This window comes from Cavia porcellus, unplaced genomic scaffold, assembly GCF_034190915.1.
Source record: "Cavia porcellus strain 051 isolate PalLab524CR breed Dunkin Hartley unplaced genomic scaffold, mCavPor4.1 scaffold_18, whole genome shotgun sequence".
Classification (NCBI taxonomy): Eukaryota; Metazoa; Chordata; class Mammalia; order Rodentia; family Caviidae; genus Cavia; species Cavia porcellus.
Genome location: NW_026947501.1, coordinates 72,108,189 through 72,130,099, shown reverse-complemented (window position 1 = coordinate 72,130,099; position 21,911 = coordinate 72,108,189). Strand labels below are relative to the sequence as shown.

General features: G+C 52.0%; 1 protein-coding gene across 7 annotated transcripts in view; it reads left to right on the top strand.

Annotated features, from left to right (window-relative positions):
* The window catches only part of Htt (huntingtin), a 145,926-nt gene that overhangs the window by 119,603 nt on the left and 4,412 nt on the right, over nt 1–21,911 (top strand). For all 7 annotated transcript variants that reach the window (XM_063230279.1, XM_063230275.1, XM_003461856.5 and 4 more), the window contains 20 exons: nt 530–652; nt 2,405–2,618; nt 2,963–3,108; nt 4,134–4,311; nt 5,382–5,465; nt 7,621–7,808; nt 9,387–9,513; nt 10,840–10,940; nt 11,952–12,106; nt 12,441–12,580; nt 13,494–13,576; nt 14,419–14,549; nt 14,864–14,993; nt 16,235–16,390; nt 18,354–18,544; nt 19,400–19,514; nt 19,606–19,819; nt 20,147–20,252; nt 21,440–21,602; nt 21,751–21,911. In XM_063230279.1, the coding sequence (XP_063086349.1) occupies nt 530–652; nt 2,405–2,618; nt 2,963–3,108; nt 4,134–4,311; nt 5,382–5,465; nt 7,621–7,808; nt 9,387–9,513; nt 10,840–10,940; nt 11,952–12,106; nt 12,441–12,580; nt 13,494–13,576; nt 14,419–14,549; nt 14,864–14,993; nt 16,235–16,390; nt 18,354–18,544; nt 19,400–19,514; nt 19,606–19,819; nt 20,147–20,252; nt 21,440–21,602; nt 21,751–21,911 (2,906 nt within the window). The remainder of the gene's footprint in view (nt 1–529; nt 653–2,404; nt 2,619–2,962; nt 3,109–4,133; nt 4,312–5,381; nt 5,466–7,620; nt 7,809–9,386; nt 9,514–10,839; nt 10,941–11,951; nt 12,107–12,440; nt 12,581–13,493; nt 13,577–14,418; nt 14,550–14,863; nt 14,994–16,234; nt 16,391–18,353; nt 18,545–19,399; nt 19,515–19,605; nt 19,820–20,146; nt 20,253–21,439; nt 21,603–21,750) is intronic.

Here is a 21,911-nt window from a genome sequence, read left to right as displayed (position 1 = left end):
CTGGTCCTCACTGCCAGGGTTTTGGGGAGACTGGTCAGGGGCACATGGAGTAAAAGAGGTCCTCACAGCCTGGCTCCTGCTGCATGCATGTTTATCTCGGCACTTCCACTCTTGGCCCACTTCCCTGTCCTGCTGCTATCTACCTTCTGTGAATCATCCCTGCCACTGTTACAGCCTTAGAATATTACCATCACCTTCAGCACTCACACCTTGGAATTAGGGACCAAGTGGGTCCTGTGGAGGGATGAGCCAAGGTCTTGGAGATCTGCAGCCTCCCAGAGACCTGTGCCCTGCACATACCCCATGAGAGACCTCAGTGCTATGGCAGATAGGACTGAGCTGGGACCTTGAGCCTTGGAACCTGGCTGAGTTTGGTAGACTTCAGAAGGGCCCACGAGGGAGCAGCAAGTGCTGGGGAAAGGCTGAGGTTTGATGAGCTATAAGCTGACCAGAAGCCCAGTGTCACCAGGACTAGAGGTCTTCAAATGCCTGCCTGATCACACTCCCTGTCCTGTCATCTTCTGCCCAGGACTGGTACATCCGCCTCGTCAAATCCCAGTGTTGGACCAGGTCAGATTCTGCGCTGCTGGAAGGTGCAGAGCTGGTGAATTGCCTCCCTGCCGAGGACATGCGTGTTTTCATGATGAGCACGGTAGGGGCAGCAGGACCCTCGCTGTGGCTTACTTGGCTTCATTGATTTGTCTCATCTTCCTGTGAGTGATGTACCACAGGCATCCCACCAGGGTATAGGGTGTGGAGACCTCTATTGAGATGAGGACATGACTGGGCCTTTAATTAAGGTGGGACAGCTCCAAATGGGAGCAGGTTTTTACTTCAACCACCTTAGGCTTCAAAAAGGTGAAATTTTAACTTAACCTTTCAGGTATGAGACAAAATGCAGTGGCCAGTGCAACCAGTTTTTTGTCACTGTCTCACAGTAGTGAAGCTAGGTGTGATATCATTGTCATCATGCATGATTTCAACAATTTGTCCTGGTGTTCTAAAAATTGATCTGCAGTAGGAAAAAGGGACCCCACCCCTCTACCTGTAGTGAAACTTTCCCTCTCCCCAAGTATTAGAAGCACACAGCAGGGAAGCCGAGGGGCCGTGGGTGCATGGGTGGCCCCATCCTAGGATCCCTGGGCAGGTCCCAAGAAGAGTGGAACCCTCTTCGAGGTATCCCTCTGCCCCAAACGTCCTCCTCAGACCAGAGACCATTGGAAGAAGAGCTATCTGGCCCTCATGATGTTCCAGCCTTGCCTTGAGGTGTCCCCAATGGGACTGGAGAGCCAGGCACAGGAGGGTGGCCAGTTGAGAGCCAGAGGGTGGGTTGGGTATTTTAGTGAGCAGTACTGGGTGTGGTCTGAGCACCAGCTGCCATTCAGTTGACCAGGAAGTGCCCTAAAGAGGCAGCAGGAGACTTGGGAGAGCCAAGGTTGGTTTGTTGAAGTTCATCACTTCTTAAGTTCCATGCAGAGGGAGTTTATTTGCTAACCAGTGAATTTGCTTATGGACCAGTTTATTGGCGTTTCCCCATTCACTGAGTGGGCCTTTAGCAGCTTTAAAAGTTCCAGCTGTAACCATAGCAGCATTCAGTTTGGGGCCGTGATGATGAAATGTGTTTTTTTGAATATTAAAATCAGAAGTCTGTTTGCAAAAAAACCCTTAAATGGCTAAAAAGAAGTTGGCAAAACATAAACAGATTGCCCAGTGAACAGCTCTTTTTCCAAGGAAAGTTTCAGCATGTAGATACCACTATGCCTTATTCTAGCTGCTTTTGTATATCTTTCTCAAACTGCAGGAATGCTTGGTGTCATGCTTATTTCTTAGATACCACGTTAGTCTTTTTGTTTTCTTTTGTCTCTCTCTCCTTTTTTTTTTTTTTTTTTTTTTGTACCAGGGATTGAACTCATGACCGTATACTTGCAAGGCAGGCGCTTATGCCTGTGAGCTAAATCCTTGGCCTGCTTACTTGCTTTCTCTCTCTCTCTCTCTCTCTCTGTCTCTCTCTCTCTCTGTCTCTCTCTCTCTCTCTCTCTTTCTTTCTTTTGACAGTAGTTCAGGATAGCTTTGAATTCATCATGTAGCCCTGGTTAGCCTCGAACTCAAGACAGTACTCCTTCCTCGGCCTCCCAAGTGTGTACACCCCTATGCCAGGCTACACATTAGCCTTGAGGCTCCACTTTTATCAGTTAAAATTTGTCATACTAGAATTTTTATTTCAACAAATCTAAAAGCATAAACCATACATTTACTGAGCAGGTGTTGAATGGTCTTATTCATATATTTAAGCTATGGCATGCAAACCATCTGAGAAAGGCTCGTGTTGGCTTAGACTATCTCTCTTGTCTGATTGGAAACTACAGTCTTGTCATTTGCATGACCTGCTCTGCTCTGTTTTTAGGAGTTCAACCTAAGCCTACTGGCTCCGTGCTTAAGCCTCAGCCTGAATGAAATTGCAGCTGGCCAGAAGAGCCCTCTTTTTGAAGTGGCCCGTGGGGTGACTCTGGACCGCATGACTAGCATTGTTCAGCAGCTTCCTGCTGTCCATCAGGTCTTCCAGCCCTTCCTGCCCACAAAGCTGACAGCCTATTGGAGCAAGTTGAACGATCTCTTTGGTAATTTAAAGAAAAACTTCTCTTATTTTAAGAATATATCTGGGCTATCCTAGTGCTTTGCACCAAGCACTCAGTACCACTGATCTAAAATATTGAAAGTATTGACAGAGGTAACCAAGAAGCAGCATTTCTGTTGTTTGCTTGCCACCTGGCCACTCATGTGCATAGCTGCAGACCCTTCAGGAAGTCTGTATTAGACCTTGTTGCAAGGCTGTGGCCCTGTGGTCCGGGCCATGTCAAGGTAGCCCCTCTGATGCTCTGCTCAAGTTCTTGTGGAATTGCTTGACTGCCCTTTGAAGGGGAAAAGCCTGTGCCAGGTCACAGTCAACCATCTCATGTTACAGGGGATGCCACGTTGTACCAGTCCCTCACCACACTGGCCCGGGCCCTGGCACAGTACCTGGTGGTGGTGTCCAAAGTGCCTGCCTATTTGCACCTTCCTCCTGAGAAGGAAAAAGACATGGTGAAGTTTGTGGTGATGACCCTAGAGGTAAGAGCAGCTCCGGAACCTGCTGTTTGTGTAACTAGCACTGAGACCAAGCCATGCTGTTTGAAAACCAAGAGCCCTGAGCAATCTGGTTGGCTCTTCCTCCCCATCCTTGTGACCACGGCGGCATGCTGTCAAGGTCCCACCCCTGGCATCAATGGGTGCCCCATAGGGACTAGAAGAGGTCAGAAGGCAGCCTCTCACCCCTGCAAAGCAGACCTGCTACAGATGCTAATTTTAATCATCTGGGTAGTTTACTGCATTTTAAGTCAGGCAGAAAACCTGTGCATTTGATCCATGGGGACCATGTTTCCTTTTCCTGCACCAGCTGGAAAAGGGCCTGACCTGGCTCTTTTGAGTGCTGTTCATCCTCAGTGTGTAGCTGCCACCTCCTGCTGAGGAGATGAGGGTCTCTTGCATTGGTCCAGGACATTGAAGAAGTATCCCTCTGAATCAGGGCTATCTTTCAAGGCTTGGTCCAGTGGGGACAACTAAAAAGCAAATCTCGGCTTGCAGCACAGAGTAACAGCTACCAGTCAAATTCTGTGCCTGCGTGTGCACCATCATAGGTGGTTCCCATGACAGCCTAATGGGGTGGGCTTTTTCTCATGTCTTAGCAAGGCTCAGAGAGGCCCAGAGACTTGCCCAGGTAGGAAGTAGTTGTCCAGCATTTATCCCAAGTCCTGCTGTCCCCAGAGCCCACATTTCCAACTTGAGCCCCGTGGCTGCAACAGAGGTGAGCCTGAGCTGCAGAAACCCCAGAGAAGAGCCTCTGGCCAGCCACTGCATGGCCTGAGAGAGGCTTCCAGAGGAGCCTGTGATGCTGAAGGAGGAAGAAGCCACCAGAGTGGGGCCCCACGAGATGCAGTGGTGGTCATGACCGAATGTTAGGAAGTTGAAAGGGCAAGCTCATCTGGATCCTGGCCCTGAGATCTTGGCACAGTGGGTCTCCCTTAGGTGTGCGTGGCCCTGAAAGCTCCCAAATGGGAAAGACAGCCAGTGGCCTCTGACACGGTACTTTCTTCCAGGCCCTGTCATGGCATTTGATTCACGAGCAAATCCCACTGAGTCTGGACCTGCAGGCTGGGCTGGACTGCTGCTGCCTGGCTCTGCAGCAGCCCAGTCTCTGGAATGTGGTCTCCTCCCCTGAGTTTGTGACCCACGCCTGTTCCCTCATCCACTGCCTGCGATTCATCTTGGAAGCCAGTAAGTCCATGTTCTTACCCTGCAGAATCAGTAATGAGCAGTGCATCTCCGCACGGTGCTCTTTTGGGCCCCAGTAGTCCAGGACCACACCTGGCCCTCGGGTGAGGAGGTGGATGGGATGTGGGCTTTATCTTTGGAAGGCTCCGTCTCTTCACCTCTAGAATCTTGGCATCTGTGCTAGACTGTAATTCCAATTAGCTTTTCTAGTCAATTGGTCTAGATTTTGGAGTTCAGCTTTCTAAAAATATTGCTTTGCTCTCTGGTTCTGGTTGACTGTTTCATGTTTCTAGTCTTACATGATTTTTTAAGATTACATTCAGAAGATGGCTTGTTTTCTGTTAGAGTCAAAACGCTATTTCTATACTGCATTGTAATACTAATGTATTGTAAAATTAAAGTTACTTATTCTTTGCAAGAAACAGTGCTGTGTCCTCAGTGAGGGTCAGTCATCAGAATGCTTAAAAATTGGACATTATAGTTTACATATTAGAGGGTGTTTTGAAGTTTTGTATTTTTAAAGTAGACATTTTATAGAGTGGTCTTTTGATGTTTCATCATTTAAATTGTTTTCATCTGTGCATTTGTAGTCAACTTGAAAATGAAGATCTAGGGATTAAATTTTTTTTTGTTTTGTTTTCTTTTTCCTTTTCATCAGTACCAGGGGTCAAACTCACGACTGCCTGCTTGCAAGGCAGGTGCTTATGCCGCTGAGCTAAATCCCCAGCCCCTAGGGATTAATTTTTAAAAGCCAGGCTTCTTTGGGGTTACAGTGGTGCTTTCAGCAGTGATGAATCATGAACTGTCTGATAAAACCTCAAGGGTGGAGGTGGCGGACAGGACACTTGGTAACCCAAGTGAGCAGCACAAATCTTTGCACATTCATAATTAACCAAGAGACAGGTACTGTGTCTGGTCTCATCTGCTATTTTCTGCTTGACTAAATAGAAGGCAGTTAGCCCTCACTGACACAGCCATCCTTGTGAAGCTTTGTGAGGCCACACAGACTGGCCGTGTGACTAGAGGGATGGCAGACCTGTTTGGAGGTTCTCATGCCCTCTACTTTGTTTCAGTTGCAGTGCAGCCTGGAGACCAGCTTCTCAGTCCAGAAAGCCGGATGAGCATGCAAGAGGATGAAGTAGATGCAGACACACGAAGTAAGTCTCTGGACCATTTCTCTTATGGTCTTTTTGAACTTGAAATTCATTTCACAAAGGAGACTTACAAAGTGGGAAATGTGAGCTTTTAAAAACTGACTTACTTTGGCCTCTGTTGCTTATCCCTGAATTTAAGGGATTACTCTTTTTTTTCTGCTGCTTCGGCCCAAGCCCTGTGCTCCAACTGTCTAAGCTTCCCACCCCACTGGGCCTCATGTCCCCAGCCCCTCCCTCATCCTCAGCCCACTCGGCCCTCAGAGAAGTGTCTCTCCCTTAGTGCTTTGCACACGACTACATTGGCTCTGAGCTCCTTGAAGGCAGGGAATGTGTGTTGCTTCTCTGGCCTGTTGCAAATGACGAGCAAGTGTTTGTTTAGTGAATAAATAGGAATACTAAAGAACTTGAGGTTAGTGGCAACTACCCACGTGGTATAGCATAACCTGAGTGTCTGTTTCTGCCATCTCTTTTGGTAGGTTTTTTAAAGAAAATTTTGTACTAACAAAATTGAAATCATTGTCTTTCAGCCCATCAGCAGCTTTTCACTGTGCTACTCTCCTGACTAAGCGTAGCTATTGCACTGGCCCAGCAGGGACAAGGCTGCTGGGGAGGAAACACTGTGGCTGAGTGACTGCTTACCCTCTCAGCCTATGGCTTTAGGGCTCTTCAGCTCTGTTATTCCATGAGCTGCAGGTTGGCCCCCTGCAGAGGAGATGTGCCTCCCTGGGGGGGCCTGCTTCTCTTCTCTTGGGGCACCAGGAGTCAGATCCATGCTGGATGGTGTAGGCAGAATACCTTGTGATCACAGGTACAGAAGTACCTGGTTTGAGGCAGTGTCTCCATTGTTAGTTTTAGGTGCAGTATTCTTTTTTCTGGTCCCAGTTCAAGGTTTCATAGAAGCAATGCCAGCTCAGCACACCATGCTTTTCTCTGGTCTCTCTCTCTCTCTCTCTCTCTCTCTCTCTCTCTCTCTCTCTCTCTTTTTATTGGTACTGGGGATCCACGACCAACTGCTTGCAAGGCAGGTGCTTATGCCACTGAGCTAAATCCTCAGCCCCCTTTTCTCTGGGTTTTTATCTGGAGCTGTATAGTCCCTGCAGCCTGTAGCTAGTGATTCCATGGTTTCTGTTGATACTTTTGGGGCAGGAAAACATTTACTTCCCAGGTTAGGTGTTTTCCAGCAGAGTGGCAGCTTATTTTATTTATGCTGTGCTTCTTCAGTGAAGGTAAGAAGGGCTGCAAATGTGCCACACCTAGAGTGCACCCTGGTCCGCAGTGAGCACTCGGGAACTGCCTTCCCGCTCAGTTGTCATAGATGCCTGCTGAGCTGTGGCTGGTGTTTCAGGGCCTGCACCGGAGCAGGGTGGTGGAGTGGTGAGTTTGGATAGATACGGTTGTGTCCATTCTTCACAGGCCCTCTTTCAGCTAGTTCATTTAATCCTACCCAATGGGAAAAATTCAGTTTTTTATATCACCATATGCTAATACTTGGTAAAGATTGGCCAATAAATATTATGTCAACCTTGTTTGTCTTAGCTTGATTTAACTCCAATAAGAATTATTTTTCTAAACTAGGAAGTTGCCAAGGAAGTTGAATCTTGTGGCTAAGGCTAATATCCATCTAGTAAACATTTATCAATATAAGAAACAAGTTTTTAACTTTGCAGTGTGAACAGTCCCATCCTCGGCACCTGTCAGGTGAGCACAGTGGTTCTTAATCAGGGCCTGGCATTCCCCTCAGCACTGTGCTTTGAGAGTTCAGCCCGTGGAGCAACCTGGATGTGGGGCATGGCTGTATGCTCTAGCCAAGGGACAAGTGTGGAGCCTGGGAGAGCCAGGGCCAGCCCAGGCAGGGAGCTGTCCTGAAGGGCCTGTGAAGCTGAGGGGCAACATGCTGTTGTCCAGATGCTGCCAAGCTAGTGGCTGCTGAGGGAGGGCAAAAAGCCTGGGGTCCAAGACCAGAGCTCAGGCCCACAACTGTTGACACTATCTCGGCAGAAATGGGGAGAATAGCGTGGTTCCCATGCATACTGCGAGGTGAAACACACACACCCTCATCACCAGCCAAAGGCTAGGTGGCCTGAGTAACTGTCATACCTCAGGGTATGTGGGCCAAGGTGGGCTGGGATGTATTTGACAGACACACTCTCTGGTACAGATCCCAAGTATATCACCACGGCCTGCGAGATGGTGGCAGAGATGGTGGAGTCCCTGCAATCTGTGCTGGCCTTGGGCCACAAGAGGAACAGCAGCGTGCCTGCATTTCTCACTGCGGTGCTCAAGAATATTGTGGTCAGTCTCGCTCGCCTGCCGCTCGTCAACAGCTACACGCGAGTACCACCCCTGGTGAGTCTGCTTGTTTATGCCTCACTGCCAGAGCAACCCAAGGCTGATCCACATAGCCCCAGTGACACCTGTCTGCTGTCCTTAGGCATACTGTGCAGTGTTCTTAGTAGAAATGCTGGGTTTTCTAAACTGAGCTGAGGTGCTACACCATCAGATAAGATTTCTTCTCCACTGATAGATGAATGTTCAATGTGATTTGGAAGTAATTAGACTATTTTTTGTTAGACTAGAAATTATAGTCTCACATATTTTCCTTCAGAAGTGATTGCCTTGGGAAATACTTGCGCATTTCCACACAAGCAGTTTTGCAGTTCCACCTCTGCAATTGTCTTCAGAATACTTGGAGACACGGCTGCTCAGGTCTCTTGTTTTAGATAATGCTAGAAACTTAGCATGTGAGGAGTGTTGCTAGTGGCTGGATGACCATCACCAGTGCAACTATAACCCCTATGGCCTGCTCTAGCAACAGCAGGGCTCAGTCTCAGGTAGGTCAGCTTCAGCAGGTCCGAGGGTAGCCACTACTTCCACCTGGCAAAGGCCCACACTTGCCCCTGGAACACAGCCTCTGGTGCATATATGTGAGGTCCTAGAGACACGCACACTGAGGAAGGTGCAGCACCATTTGGATGTAGAGGAGGTAAGGGTCTTGCCATGAAGGGTGATGGTGTAGAGGCCCATTCTGAGGGGAAGCAGCAGCCCAACAGAGCTGGCAGTGCCTATAGCACAGAGAAGCAGGGCTGTGGTCATGGGGCCTGCACATGAGCGGGCCTTGTGCATCCTGGGGAGTGCGTGGGAAGTGGCAAGAAACCCAGTCTAGATGGCACATTGTCTGAAGGTCCTAGCCCCACAGGCTGTGTGCACTATAGGTAACTCCAGCGGGCTTAGCCACACTCTGCAGTGTCCTGGCCAGGGAGGTGGCTGTGGCAGCACCACAAAGCCTGTCTAGAGGACCCTTAGAGTGTGATGAGTGGCTTTCCCATGGTGAGGTTGAGCCCTGCCACCGGTGGACTGTGAGGATCCCGAGTGAGCTCTCAGCCTGGGCTCCCTCAGAGTCCCTGTGGCTTCACTGAAGGATATGGCCAGGGTGGCTGGACAGTCACCTTTCCTGCTACTGCACAGCAGTGGGTTGGCCTCAGGGTCCTTCTGTGGGTTGTGTTTGTGCGAATACCTAGGAGAGAACACTTACAGAAGTGGACCACGCCGCTGGATTTCTTGCCTGCTTACCAGAACACGTGCACAAGGCCAAGCTTCATCCGTACCACCTTTAGTTTGATACATATTTATGGGCGTAGGTGCCATCTGACGCCTGGCTCCCTGACCAGCATCATCCAAGAGGACTGGTGGGGCCAGGGCAGAGCAGCACCACAGAAAGGCAGAGGGTCTGGTTTGGAGAGAGGTCAGGAGAAGAGCTGGAAGGTGCTTCGAGGGGCATGGACCCCTCTGGAAAGCCAAGCAGTGGCAAGGACAGCTGGCTTGGCAGGAGACCTAGCTGGAGAAATGGCCTTTTCTGTTTTTTTTTTTTTTTTCATGCACCATCCTGACCCCATTGGGTGACATGCTTTCCTTCCTTTTCCTCAGGTGTGGAAACTTGGGTGGTCCCCCAAGCCAGGAGGGGACTTCAGCACTGTGTTCCCCGAGATTCCTGTGGAATTCCTGCAGGAGAAGGAAGTCTTCAAGGAGTTCATTTACCGCATCAATACGCTAGGTACTGGCAAGTTCCCTGGGGTCCCAGACACTGCCCTGTAGGTCCCAGTCCCAGGGCTGGGCTCCTCACTCAACACCTGCCCAGATGTAGGTTGTCATAGAGACCATTTTGCTTTACATGCTGAGCCTTATGACAGAAGTTTCTATCTGCGTATGTGCTTGAGAGGTGTTTGCAGTCAGGGCAGGTGTGTCTAATTGACGTGGTGATGCCAGTTCCACCCTTTATCATCCACATAGGCTGAGTAGCAGCACGGACTTTCTCGAATGTTCTCTTTGTCCTCCTGTTTGATGTTTTCAGTGCTATCCTTTCCCCTCTGTGGAACAAAAAGATTGCCCTGGCACCCTGACTCTACCATCAGGCCACCTCAGTCCTTCTACATGCTTTGTGCTTGTTTTGACCCAGAACATTCAAGCAGCAGTTACCTCGTGTCAGCTTCCTACTCATGCAGCTAGATGGCCTATCACCCTTTCTAAGTAATCTTCTCTCTTGGAGGGCCGTTCTTCCTCCCTCCTCTGCCCCTGGCCTGCTACATGTCTGCCCATCTATAGGCAGCCTCCTTCCAAGTTGTGCTCCAGCTGCTTAGCCCACGCTGCTGCCTGTGCTTTCCCCAGAGCATGAGTGTGCCTTCCTTTCACGAACTGTCAGTGTTTCTCTCTGCCATGTCTGCGTCGGCCTATCTCCATAGCTGCTCTAACAGGGAGGGCATGGTGTTTGGTGCTGTGGTTTCCTCCTCTCCTCTTTTCCCTGACACTTGTGGCTTTCAAGTGAGTGCCCTGAGTCTCCTCAGGTCACTCAGCACAACCCCCAGAAACAGCTGTATGCCAGATTCCCCTCTGAGAGTGGCTCCTTGAGAAGCCCAGAGCATAACCTCTCAAGTGGGCTGCACTGAGTATTGGCTGTGCCCACCCAGATCCCATGCTGTAGTCCATCGTAAGATGTGACAGAAACGGTATTGTAAGCTTCCAATCTTCACGGTGTCATTGAGACACAGTGTAGGCCACGCCCTATGGGTCTGTCCACGAGCCCTGCTGTATCACCAGTCTCTGGTTAGACTCTAGTTAGACTGGTTAGATGACTGACCAGGTGGTGGGCATGCTGAATGTCCTCCTCTAGCCCCATGGGCTGAGGGTGTCCAACTTCTGTGTGCTCTGGTGTTCTCATTGATCAGATAAAGGGAAACATTTCCTTCCCCCATGGAGTTGTCATGAGGGTTGGAAAAGGGGGTTCTTTGTTTGATGCCCTTGCAGAGCCTGTCAGTATGTTGCTGTGACAACCACCCACAAGTTGGAGAAGCCGGTGGAACTAACAGGAGACTTGTATTCTTAGGGTGGACCAGTCGTACCCAGTTTGAGGAAACCTGGGCCACCCTTCTTGGTGTCCTGGTGACCCAGCCCCTTGTGATGGAGCAGGAGGAGAGCCCACCCGAGGTAAGGCAGCAGGACACAGATGCGCTGACTGGCAGCCAATAACACCCTGGCAGTTGACAAAAAGAAGGCAGTGAGCATTTTTGAGAAAGAAGCCTCACCTCATGTGCTGCCACACACCTGTAATCCCAGCCACTTGGGAAGCTGAGATAGGAATGTGGCAAGGTCAAGGCTAGCCTGGACCACTTATCAAGACCCTGTCTCAAACTAAAATTTTAAAAATGCTTAGCAATCCTAAAGTTTAATCCCCAGTGCCACCAAAAAAAAAAAAAAAACAACCTGAAAGATCACGTTTTGCCTGATGTTTCCAGCAGGGCCCGATTTCCCTGAGGTGCCTAATTATGGTATGTTGCGCTTTAAGGATCAGTAAGGTCTGAGTCTGTCTTGAAAATATCATTGAGTTCTGTTTATTTTCTAGTGTCTAAAAGAGTGTGGGTTGAATTAGAAAAGGCAGTTAATCCAGGCCATGCAGATGGATGCAGTTTCCTTTTTTAATTGCTTCACCGAGTTTATTCCTCTGGAAGTATTAATGTCTGTTATGTTCACGTGATACGAATAACAACCGTGTTCCTGTACAGCAGAGCCAGAGTGTTGGAGGTGTGGAGCAAGAGTCCTTGGTTCTGGCAGAAGGCATAATGGGAACCCTAGACACAGCAGTTCAAGGGTGGGGATAGGCCCAGATCATTGAGACCCTTAAACCTACCTACAGATGCAATAGGTCATCATACACAGTGCTCATTAAAGTGAGGCTCTTTCAGGACCATTCCTTACCAAGTAATCCACACTTAGGATGGACTTCATGCCCTTGGACACCCTTGCTTTGCCTATCAGATTCATGGTAGGCACAAATGTGTAGCAATGCTGCCTGTACTAGGGGAGCTTGGGCAGATAGATAACCTTGGCAGTGGAAGCTGTGTCCCTCTGTGGCACTTGGGGCCTGCAGGCTGTTCGTGAGTGGTCAGTAGAGCTGGCTGTTGTCTTGTTGTGTCATCAGTATGTGGCCTGTCTTTCTAGGAGGACACGGAGAGGACCCAGATCCACGTGCTAGCCGTCCAGGCCATCACCTCCCTGGTGCTCAGCGCCATGACTGTGCCTGTTGCTGGCAACCCAGCAGTGAGCTGTCTAGAGCAGCAGCCCCGGAACAAGCCCCTCAAAGCTCTTGATACCAGGTTGGCCTCCTCGTGTGTGCTATGTCCCACTGTGGGGGCAGTAAGTGCCCTTCCCCACCCTAGTAGCCAGCAGCTTCCCTTGGCCACGGAGGTGCAGATCCAGAATGATTCCGTGCCAGTGAGACATAGAAACTTTTGGCCTAAAATTGCATGGGCATCACTGGTTTTTCTGGGGTCTCTGGTAGCACAGGAGTAAGCCACAGGAGTCATTTACAAAGTGGGCTCCTCTGCTGTCATATGGATCCGTTCCTTTAGGCACAGCAGAGAGAAAGCTGGTGGTTTTGAAAGATTCTGAAAGAAGCAAAATGTTCTTTGTTTTTGTTCTGCACTACAGGTTTGGGAGAAAATTGAGCATAATTAGAGGGATTGTAGAGCAGGAGATTCAAGCGATGGTTTCCAACCGGGAGAATATTGCCACCCATCACTCATACCAGGCGTGGGATCCTGTCCCTTCTCTGTCACCTGCCACTACAGGTATGGAGGAGGGGCTGCTGTCCCCAACACTGCAAGGCAGGAACCTTGGGTCATGGCACACATAGGTGCCAGGTGTGTTCTGGGAGTCTCAGTGATGCTGTTGTCAAGGAAGTGAGAGCTTTGAGTGAACACACTCCCTCCTGTCTGGCCAGTCATGCTGGGGAACCCCATGCGCTGAGTTCCCAAGACGGCTGTGGGGAGAGAGTCTGGCTGCTTGCTCATGTGAAGACGTCAAGTGTGTCTCACCAGTCAGGCTCTGTCATTCTCCTGAGAAACCCGGCATTCTCAAGCAGCCCCACACTGGCCCCTGGCCACCCCAGCCCGGTCTCCGCTGACTGACCTGCCCCACGTTGGGTACTGGAGCTTGTCACTCTGGCTTGGAAGAAGGAAATGTTGTTGATTGTTACTTCATAATGCAGAGGTTTTACGTTGGTGATCCCCTCATTTGTGAAACATTGGTGCTGCCAAGTTTAAGCGTCTCAAAGGCTTTATTTGGAAAAGTTTCTGCACAGGGGTGCAGTGTGTTACGTGCTCCAGGGGTCTCCTGGGACAGTAACCCGAACAGCCCATGATCATGATACCTGTGGCACAGCTGTCGCAGAGGAAGCGTGGGCTGGGAGGCCTGCAGACATGTGGCTCCAGGAGACTTGTGGGTGACGGCGACAGGCCTTTATCAGTTCGTGAGTGATCCTGTTTATTAAGAACAGAAGTGATAGTGCTGTTCACCTACCAGCCCTGCCTCCATAACACAAAACCTGAGTCCTGTGGGGCTCGGCACCCTAATTCATGTTGCCCACAGAGAGGGCCTATGGGTAGGTAGGGGGCCCGGCAGGCAGCAGCAGGTCCACCTGGACAGCCTCAGCTCTCCGTGTTGGGCATATGGAGAGGGCACTCACGGTATGTTGCTTTGCAGGCACCCTCATCAGTCATGACAGGCTGCTGCTGCAGATCAACCCTGAGCGGGAGCTGGGCAACATGAGCTACAAGCTGGGCCAGGTGAGTCACGCAGCTGCCCTAGCTGTGGGCCGAGGCATGTCTCCAGGAGAGAGGGTGGGTGCCTACCTGCCCAAACCTCCTTCTCCCCTGCTCTGTGGCCTTCTCCTTCTCTGCTGGTACTGGGGATTGAACTTAGGGTCTCAAGCATGCTAAGCAAGCACTTTACTCCTGAGCTACATCCTGCCCCTTTTTATTGTTTATCTTGGGGCAGAGTATTACTACCTTCCTAGACTGCCCTCCAACTAGTGACTCTCCTGCCTCATCCTCCTGAGTAGCTGGACTAGAGGTGTGCATCACAGTGCCCAGCCTAAATGGACTTGTACAAGGAATTTTCACTTTTGCTGTATTTATAATGTTTATCCCAAAGAGATCTGAAGATGTTTCAGACATAATTATATAGATGTGCATAAAACCTAACAGGATGGCAGCCACCAGATGGGTGAGACCTGTGAGACCCTTTGCCAGCTGCTGTCTCCACCCATGCTGCTTGCCAGCCTCTGACTTGGGGCTTTAGCAGCACCCTCAGGGCTTCCCTGAGACAGCAGCTCAGGCAAGTGGGGTCCACTTCATGGGGCTGCGCATTAGAGAAGCCAGCCTTGAGAAAGTCCTCATGCGGATCCCCTGTTGTCACCAGTGACATTCAGAGGTCACCTGTTGTCACTCCCTGGCACTGCTTTACTGCACCCCCTCTGCTGCCATTCCAGGCCTTGGGCTTAAGAACAAAGCCATCCATAGTGATCTGGCCCATCACAGAGGTTCCAACAGCCCCTGTGAGGGGCTGTTCCATGGCAGCTGTGCTCAATCTGTCCCGATCGCAAGCTGTGGTCCTGTTTCCGTGGCAGGTGTCCATTCACTCTGTGTGGCTGGGGAACAGCATTACCCCGCTGAGAGAAGAGGAGTGGGATGAGGAAGAGGAGGAGGAAGCAGACGCCCCTGTGCCTGCGTCCCCGCCCACATCTCCAGTCAGCTCCAGGTGTGCGGTGGCCTCGTTATGTATTTATTTTCCCTTTACTTCTTGGGGTTGAATCCAGACCCTTCACCCCCAGCTGCATCCCAGACCTTTTTCTCTTTTTATTTTGAGACAAAGTCTCACTGAATTTCCCAAGTTGGGCTCAAACTTGGGATCCTTCTGCCTCGCTCCCCAGAGTGCTAGGATTTCAGGTGTGCACCACTGTGCCTGGTTTGGTCTTGGTTATTAAAGGAATTTAGAATGCTCCCAGTGGGGCCTTTACTGAAATGACCTTCTCATCTGTATGTGGAGATCTATTGGTGTCACATGCTCTGCAGGAAACATCGAGCCGGAGTCGACATCCACTCCTGTTCACAATTTCTGCTCGAGTTGTACAGCCGCTGGCTCCTGCCTTCCAGCTCAGCCAGAAGGACCCCGGTCATCCTGATCAGCGAAGTGGTTCGCTCTGTACGTGTGCCTTCCCTGTTTCCCTGTCACAGGAGCATGTGCCTGTGCAGCCTGGCCTCACGCCACGCAAATGTGTGCCAGACTCACATCATCGCCACACCTCCCACAAGACACACAACACATTGCCACATGTTTTCCACTGGCCTGCACTTGATACACAATATATGAGTGCTACTTGCACACTCCACACACATGCTTAGAGCCCTAGTGGGAGCCTCACAGACACCCAGACATGGTACGCTAGGGTTAATGAAACTGCTGAAGTGACAGTGCACACTTTCAGAGTGCAGCAGCAGCAGCCCTTCGCAGTACAGGAGAGATGGAGGGCATGTCATTCTGCCTCAGGTCCCAGGGCTCACCCTCCTATGTTCTGTCTCCTCTGCCAGCACACTATCGAGAAGCACCAGGTCATGCAGCTGTCCCACAGGAGGGTCCCAGGACTTCACTCTGCAGCTAGTTTGGACCCCGAGGCTTTTGTCTCTTTGCACTGGAGCTAAGAAATAATTTTTGAAAATTAGTCTCATCTTACATACTTGTGAACGTAAAATACAGACATCTATTATTAGGCATTCTGTCTATTAGCATCCAGTAACCTCTAGAAAATTTGTCGTACACTCGAGAAAGCAGGAGGTAGAAAGACCAGTAGTACCACATTGGTGCTTTTCAGGAGGTACTGACTCATGAGCTCCCGAAAGGTCTGGAGTAGCTGGCATACTGGGGACTTCTTGAGGATGCTGGTTTAGACGGTGCAGGCTCCAGCCCCAGCTACCAGCTTGCTCCTGCAGAGCCTACAGGGGCTGATGCTCAGCCACTGCCCATGGTCAGGTGTGAGGTGAAGAGCTGACCTGAGGAGCATGCGATACAAAGGAGAGATGTCAGGACCTTTGTTTCTGAAGCAAATAATCAAGTGTCTGTCTCTTCCCACGTCCTGAAGGGACAGGGAGGGCCCACTGTTTGGAAGCATAGCCGAGACAGCATTCCTCTTGGGGCTGCCGGTGGGCAGGCATCCCCACACAGCTTGCCCTCGGCAGATTTCCCAGGACTACCAGGGGCCAGCTCTCTGCTCCTGTAGTTGAGGTCTCCAGGTTCATATTGGTGTCTTTCCTAGTTAGGGCCCCTAAAAGTTCCCATCTTCAGTTCTCCATGGATATTTGAACAAGCACTTGCCCCAGCAGCACATGGGGCCACCTTCCTCACAGTCTGGCTCTCCTCCTTCCTGTCTCTGCCTTCCGTGTGTGCAGCTTCTCGTCGTCTCAGACTTGTTCACTGAGCGCAACCAGTTCGAGATGATGTATTCAACCCTGACAGAACTGCGGCGGGTACACCCTTCAGAGGATGAGATTCTCATCCAGTACCTGGTGCCAGCCACCTGTAAGGCGGCTGCTGTCCTGGGAATGGTAAGTAGAGCTGCTGTCCTGGGAATGGTAAATGAGAGATGATGTGGAGGCTGCCTGTGCTGAAGCCCTCAAGCCTACTCTGGTTGGGACCTGTGTTGGCCACATACATCCTGAATTGAACCCTCTGGCACATGAAAGATGCAGCTCTGGTCAGCTAGAGAGGACTCAGCTCCTGTTGGGGCTGTCCCTCAGGTTGCCATGTCATGTAGCTGAGCCTGGTTTGGGGCTTCTGTACCCATTGGTTCTGTGTCATTACAGTTGACTATCCCCACAGGACTGCAGGTGTGTGATGGCCTAGGAACAACACAGATGGTGGGCACATGACCGGCCTCTCCAGTCTGTCCTATGATGTGGTCCAGGTGCCCTACTTCTCAGCTAACACAGTCCCCTCCAGAGGCTCTTAGCACAGTCATGTTGCATGTCCGCTCCCACAGCCTGGGTACTAGAGTCTGCTTCTGGCAGCAGGGAGACTTAGCCCATTTGTGCTGCTTCGAGAAACACCTTAGACCAAGTGACTCACGAACTCGAATTCTGAGGCCAGCAAGTCCGAGAGCATGACGCTGGAAGTGGGCTGCTGTGCACTGATGGGGAAAGGAGAACAAGCTCCCTTGGCCTGTGACAAGACGCTAATCCTTCGGGGTCAGGCAAAGCCCCCAGTGAGTTCCCTGTCACCTGATGCTGGTTGCCAGAGGACAGTCCTGTCGTGGGACACATTACCATGTGACAGCCACTGAACGTACCTTGGTAACGTACCTCTCCAGGGTATGGCTTAGTGTATTGGCCCTGCCATCAGAGAAGAGTGACTCCAGCTATTGCAGCTGGTGTCCATTTGTTCTTTGTCACATAGCGTAGCCCATACTGTAATACTTCTGATTCCTGTGTCCCCTAGGGTCCACTTTCATGATAGCAGTGGGAACTGTCTTCCCCCTTGGACACAAGAGAGGCTGCCTGCCCTATGCTAGGCATTGGGACCACTGATAGGAGCCTCATGGAAGACCTGCCAGGGCTCCCCTCCATATGCCAGTAGCAGCAGCCACTGCTGTAGTGGTTGCCTTGCCACAGTCTGGCCACCAGGCTCTGCTAACTGTCCTCCATCAAGCCTTGTCCACAGCCTGACCCAGTGACAGAACATGGCAGGGCCCACCTCTCATCCCTCCTAGTTACTCCCTATAGAGCTGCATCGCTGAGCCTGAGACACAAGCAGGTATCTTCCATCGTGGGTGGCTTGAGCTGTCTAGAGCACAGGGACAATGTGTTCATTGCTCGCCCTGTGCGAACATTCTTCAAAGAGGCACCCTCTGGGTGCTATGAGGGCGGTGCCATCAGCCCACTTGGTGGGAGGCCCTTTCTCCACAGGGGGCTCTGCAGCTGGCCTGCTGTGGTTCTGTGCCACGACTCAGCTCCTCCAGGCAAATGTGAGATACACCAAGTCAGGAATAAGGATTTTATAAATGGACCCTAAGGTAGATGGGCTCCCCTCCCTGTTCTGTGCCCCAAATGTTCCTGAAGACAGCTGGCTAGTGTGTGTTTCCTGTTGTCCTGCTTGGCTGCAGGCAGCATCCTGTGCCCAAGTGTGTCACTTTCTTTGCTCTTGTCACCCTTAGCAGTAGATCCTGGTATTGTGCTTGCAGAAGTAGATTGAGGCTGTGTGGCAGGGGCAGTCCTCAGGAAAGTCCATAAAGCCACCCAGGTGCCATGGGCCAGTATGTGGAGGGGATGAGAAGGAAGTAACAGGCAGACACAGTGGGACACAGGTTCTCACAGAGAGCAGGATTACTGATGGCCTCTCATTGCTTTTGTGAGGCCTCGGGCCACCTTTTCTAAGAGAGAGGGGCTGCAAACTCCAGCTGTGAGAACTCTGTTCCCAGCTCCATGGCAGCATGGGGACAGCACTGTCAGGTGCAGGGAGTTGGGAGCACAAGAGCATACACCTCAGGGAGTTCGCATCTGTGCTTGCGCCCAGGACAAGGCTGTTGCGGAGCCTGTTAGCCGCCTGCTGGAGAGCACCCTCAGGAGCAGTCACCTGCCCAGCCAGATTGGAGCCCTGCACGGCACCCTGTACGTGCTGGAGTGCGACCTCCTGGACGACACCGCCAAGCAGCTGATCCCAGTTGTCAGTGACTACCTCCTGTCAAGCCTCAAGGGGGCAGCCCAGTGAGTGGGCTGGGCAGGCTGGGTAGTGAGGGTTCTCTGCCGAGTCCGAGGTGTGCACAGCAGGCTCTAACGCACAGGAGGCAGGAACCCAGATGGGCACCCTTCTTAGGGTGGTGACTGAGAGGCCAGAGAGACATGAGGCAGAGGGAACAGAGGATCAAAGTGAGCCTTGATTGCCAGAGGGCTGTGGGACACAGATCAGGTGTGTCAGCAGGTGTACAGTGTGGGGAGACAGGAGTGGGGAGCATGGCACACTGGAGGGCACTTTGTCTGGGACAGAGGTGGCATGGGCCTGTAGGGAGGTTCTCATTCTTTGTCCTCCCTGAATGGTGAGCTTTGGGTGAGCAGGACTGCTGGACAGCTGTCCCCTCTCCCGTCGTCGAGTATGGCCCAGAGCAGTCATGTGCAGAGTTGTGGGGCCCTGAGGATTGGAAGGGGCCAGAGGCAGCTGTGTCCAGGCTGGTATGGCAAGCAGAGGTGGGGCCTTGGGAGGCTGGGCAGCCTCACATGGGCTCACCTGCACGGTGGAGAGGGCGGCATGCAGCTCCTTTGTCCACAGTGGCCTCACAGCTCAGGATTACAAGGTGCAAGTGCCACCTGGGTAGGCACTTGAGGAAGCAGAGGGGACTTGCCTGGTCTCGCCAACTGTAGGAATGGGGTGGCCTGCACGGGGGTGCGGTGTAGGGGACGTGCCAGACGAGAGGGCCAGGTGTGTTACTGGAGACGGCAGGGTGCGAGGCTCTGGGGAGTGGTATGGCCTGCAGCTCACAGAAAGGCTGGGCCCCTGAGAAGCTGTCCTCACTGCAGCAGGAGTGGCTGCTGTGTGAGCTGAGCTTGGTGGTCTCCCATTTTCAGCTGTGTAAACGTGCACAGCCAGCAGCATGTGCTGGTGATGTGTGCCACCGCTTTCTATCTCATTGAGAACTATCCCCTGGATGTGGGGCCAGAGTTTTCAGCATCAATAATACAGGTGAGTGGGCCCTGGCGGCTTCCCTTGTGGGATCCCCCAGTGGGCCCATGGATTTGGAGAAAAGTGGTAATGGACCTCTCTTCTTACCCAGATGTGTGGGGTGATGCTGTCTGGCAGTGAGGAGTCCACTCCCTCGATCATCTATCACTGCGCACTCCGAGGTCTGGAGCGCCTCCTGCTCTCCGAGCAGCTTTCCCGACTGGATGCAGAGTCCCTTGTCAAACTGAGTGTGGACAGAGTGAACGTGCACAGCCCACACCGGGCCATGGCTGCTTTAGGCCTGATGCTTACCTGCATGTACACGGGTGAGCAGTTGTTCAGGCAGGCCACTCATGCAGGCCACTGTGGTCAGCTGTGGTGTGTTTTCTGTCTAGCTCCCTGAAGGTCCCTGGTCCCTGGATGTGGGACCTGAGCCAACCCCATCACCCTATTAGAGATTCTAGAGCCTAGAACCCGGGCTGGCTGAGGTGGCTACCAGGTGCATGGATGTCAGAACTGTCCCGACCACTGCATTCCTGGGGCCCAGCACTGGGGACTATGTAGATCTGGGCTTGCCAGGTGCTGGTCACCTGCTTCCTCACCCTCACTGGAGCTCCATTAAATTCATATAAGCTTTGGCACTGCTGTTTCAGGGAAGGAGAAAGCCAGTCCAGGCAGAACCTCGGATCCTAACCCTGCAGCTCCCGACAGCGAGTCTGTGATCGTTGCCATGGAACGGGTATCTGTCCTCTTTGATAGGTGAGAAGCACAGCCCATGCCATGACTGGCCCTGCCCTCGAGCTGGACCCAGTGGCAATGGCCCTCAGGCATGTCCACATGTACAGTTGACCCTGATTGTATCCTGCCATGCTTCCCCACCATGCCTTGGTCCTGCCTGGCCCCATACAAGGGTGGTGTCAACCACCTCCAAGGCAGCCTCCTTGCTTCCTTCCTCTCCTGGAGGCCTGGGGACTTGAGCAGTCAGTGATAGAAACACCCTTCACCATGCTGCCTTTTGTGAGCCAAACACATATGGCATTTCTGAGCTCTGTGGAGACAGACCAGAAAGAGTGAGGCTGTGGTAGGATGAGGCTTTGTATGCCAGTTTTGGAGAGTATCGTACCTCTTGAGGATGAAGCCCTGTGCTTCCCCTCACACCACCTGGTAAGAAACTTAATAAGTCTGTGGCCTGTTGTGCTGCTCTGCCCCTGCAGGCTGTCCAGTGGGAAGCTACCTGGCTGTCTAGCACACTCAGGGACCTGGCCTATATCCTCTGGCCTGTGGGGTCCCCTGCAGAGCTGTTTCCACACTGAACTGGAGAGTGAGCTTTGTAGCCATCCTGCCTCCAGCCATCTACTCAGGTGCCTTTAAGCAGGTGTAGGTGGCACACAAGTGTACCCTCACTTGAGTCCTTCCAGGCAGTGGGCAGGCTAGCTGAGAGGACACACCAAGCTGGGCACACATGCATGAGGCTTTGCCAGCCTCTGGGCCACTTCTCACATCTCAGTCATACACTGAAGCCTTGTGAGCACAGGCAGGGTAGATGCTGGTCACCATCTCTGCTTTAGAAAGGATGCTGCTGAGGCCGAATTTCAGGATCTGTTAGAAGAAGAATCACCAAGAACACAGATGGGGTCTAGGTTTGAGAGGAGAGGAATCCTGGTTGACAGCGTGTGAGACGTGTGGAGTTGAAAATGCCATGCAGTCTGTCCCTGGAAAAATTACCTCCCCATGCTGCTCCTGCTCTTTCCTCTACCTGGCCTATACCCTACCTTCACCACTACCCGCACCTGTACACAGCACGATCCTCCTTACCCTGAGGAGGAGGACTACTGGAGAGCTCATACCCTAGCTCCAGTCTGCACCCCTGCTCCATGTCAGTGCTCCCAGACAAGGCTGCGCAAGCTAGGGGCCAGCATGGCTCTGACCTGCTCCCCTCCCTCCAGGATCAGGAAGGGCTTCCCCTGTGAAGCCCGGGTGGTGGCGAGGATCCTGCCCCAGTTCCTGGACGACTTCTTCCCACCCCAGGACGTCATGAACAAGGTCATTGGAGAGTTTCTGTCCAACCAGCAGCCATACCCACAGTTCATGGCCACTGTTGTGTACAAGGTATGTCTCTGCGAGGTGAGCTGAGCCAGGGCAGAGTAAACCACAGGCTTCTGCCACTAGGCCGGGCTCCTTCTGGGGAAGTGGTGGGCCTGGGAGCACAGGTGCCCTTCCCACTGCCTGGCCCACTCAGGTGCCACATTCTTCCCAGGTGTTCCAGACTCTGCACAGTGCCGGACAGTCGCCCATGGTCCGGGACTGGGTCATGCTGTCCCTGTCCAACTTCACACAGAGGACCCCGGTTGCCATGGCCATGTGGAGCCTCTCCTGCTTTTTTGTCAGCGCATCCACCAGCCCCTGGGTGTCAGCCAT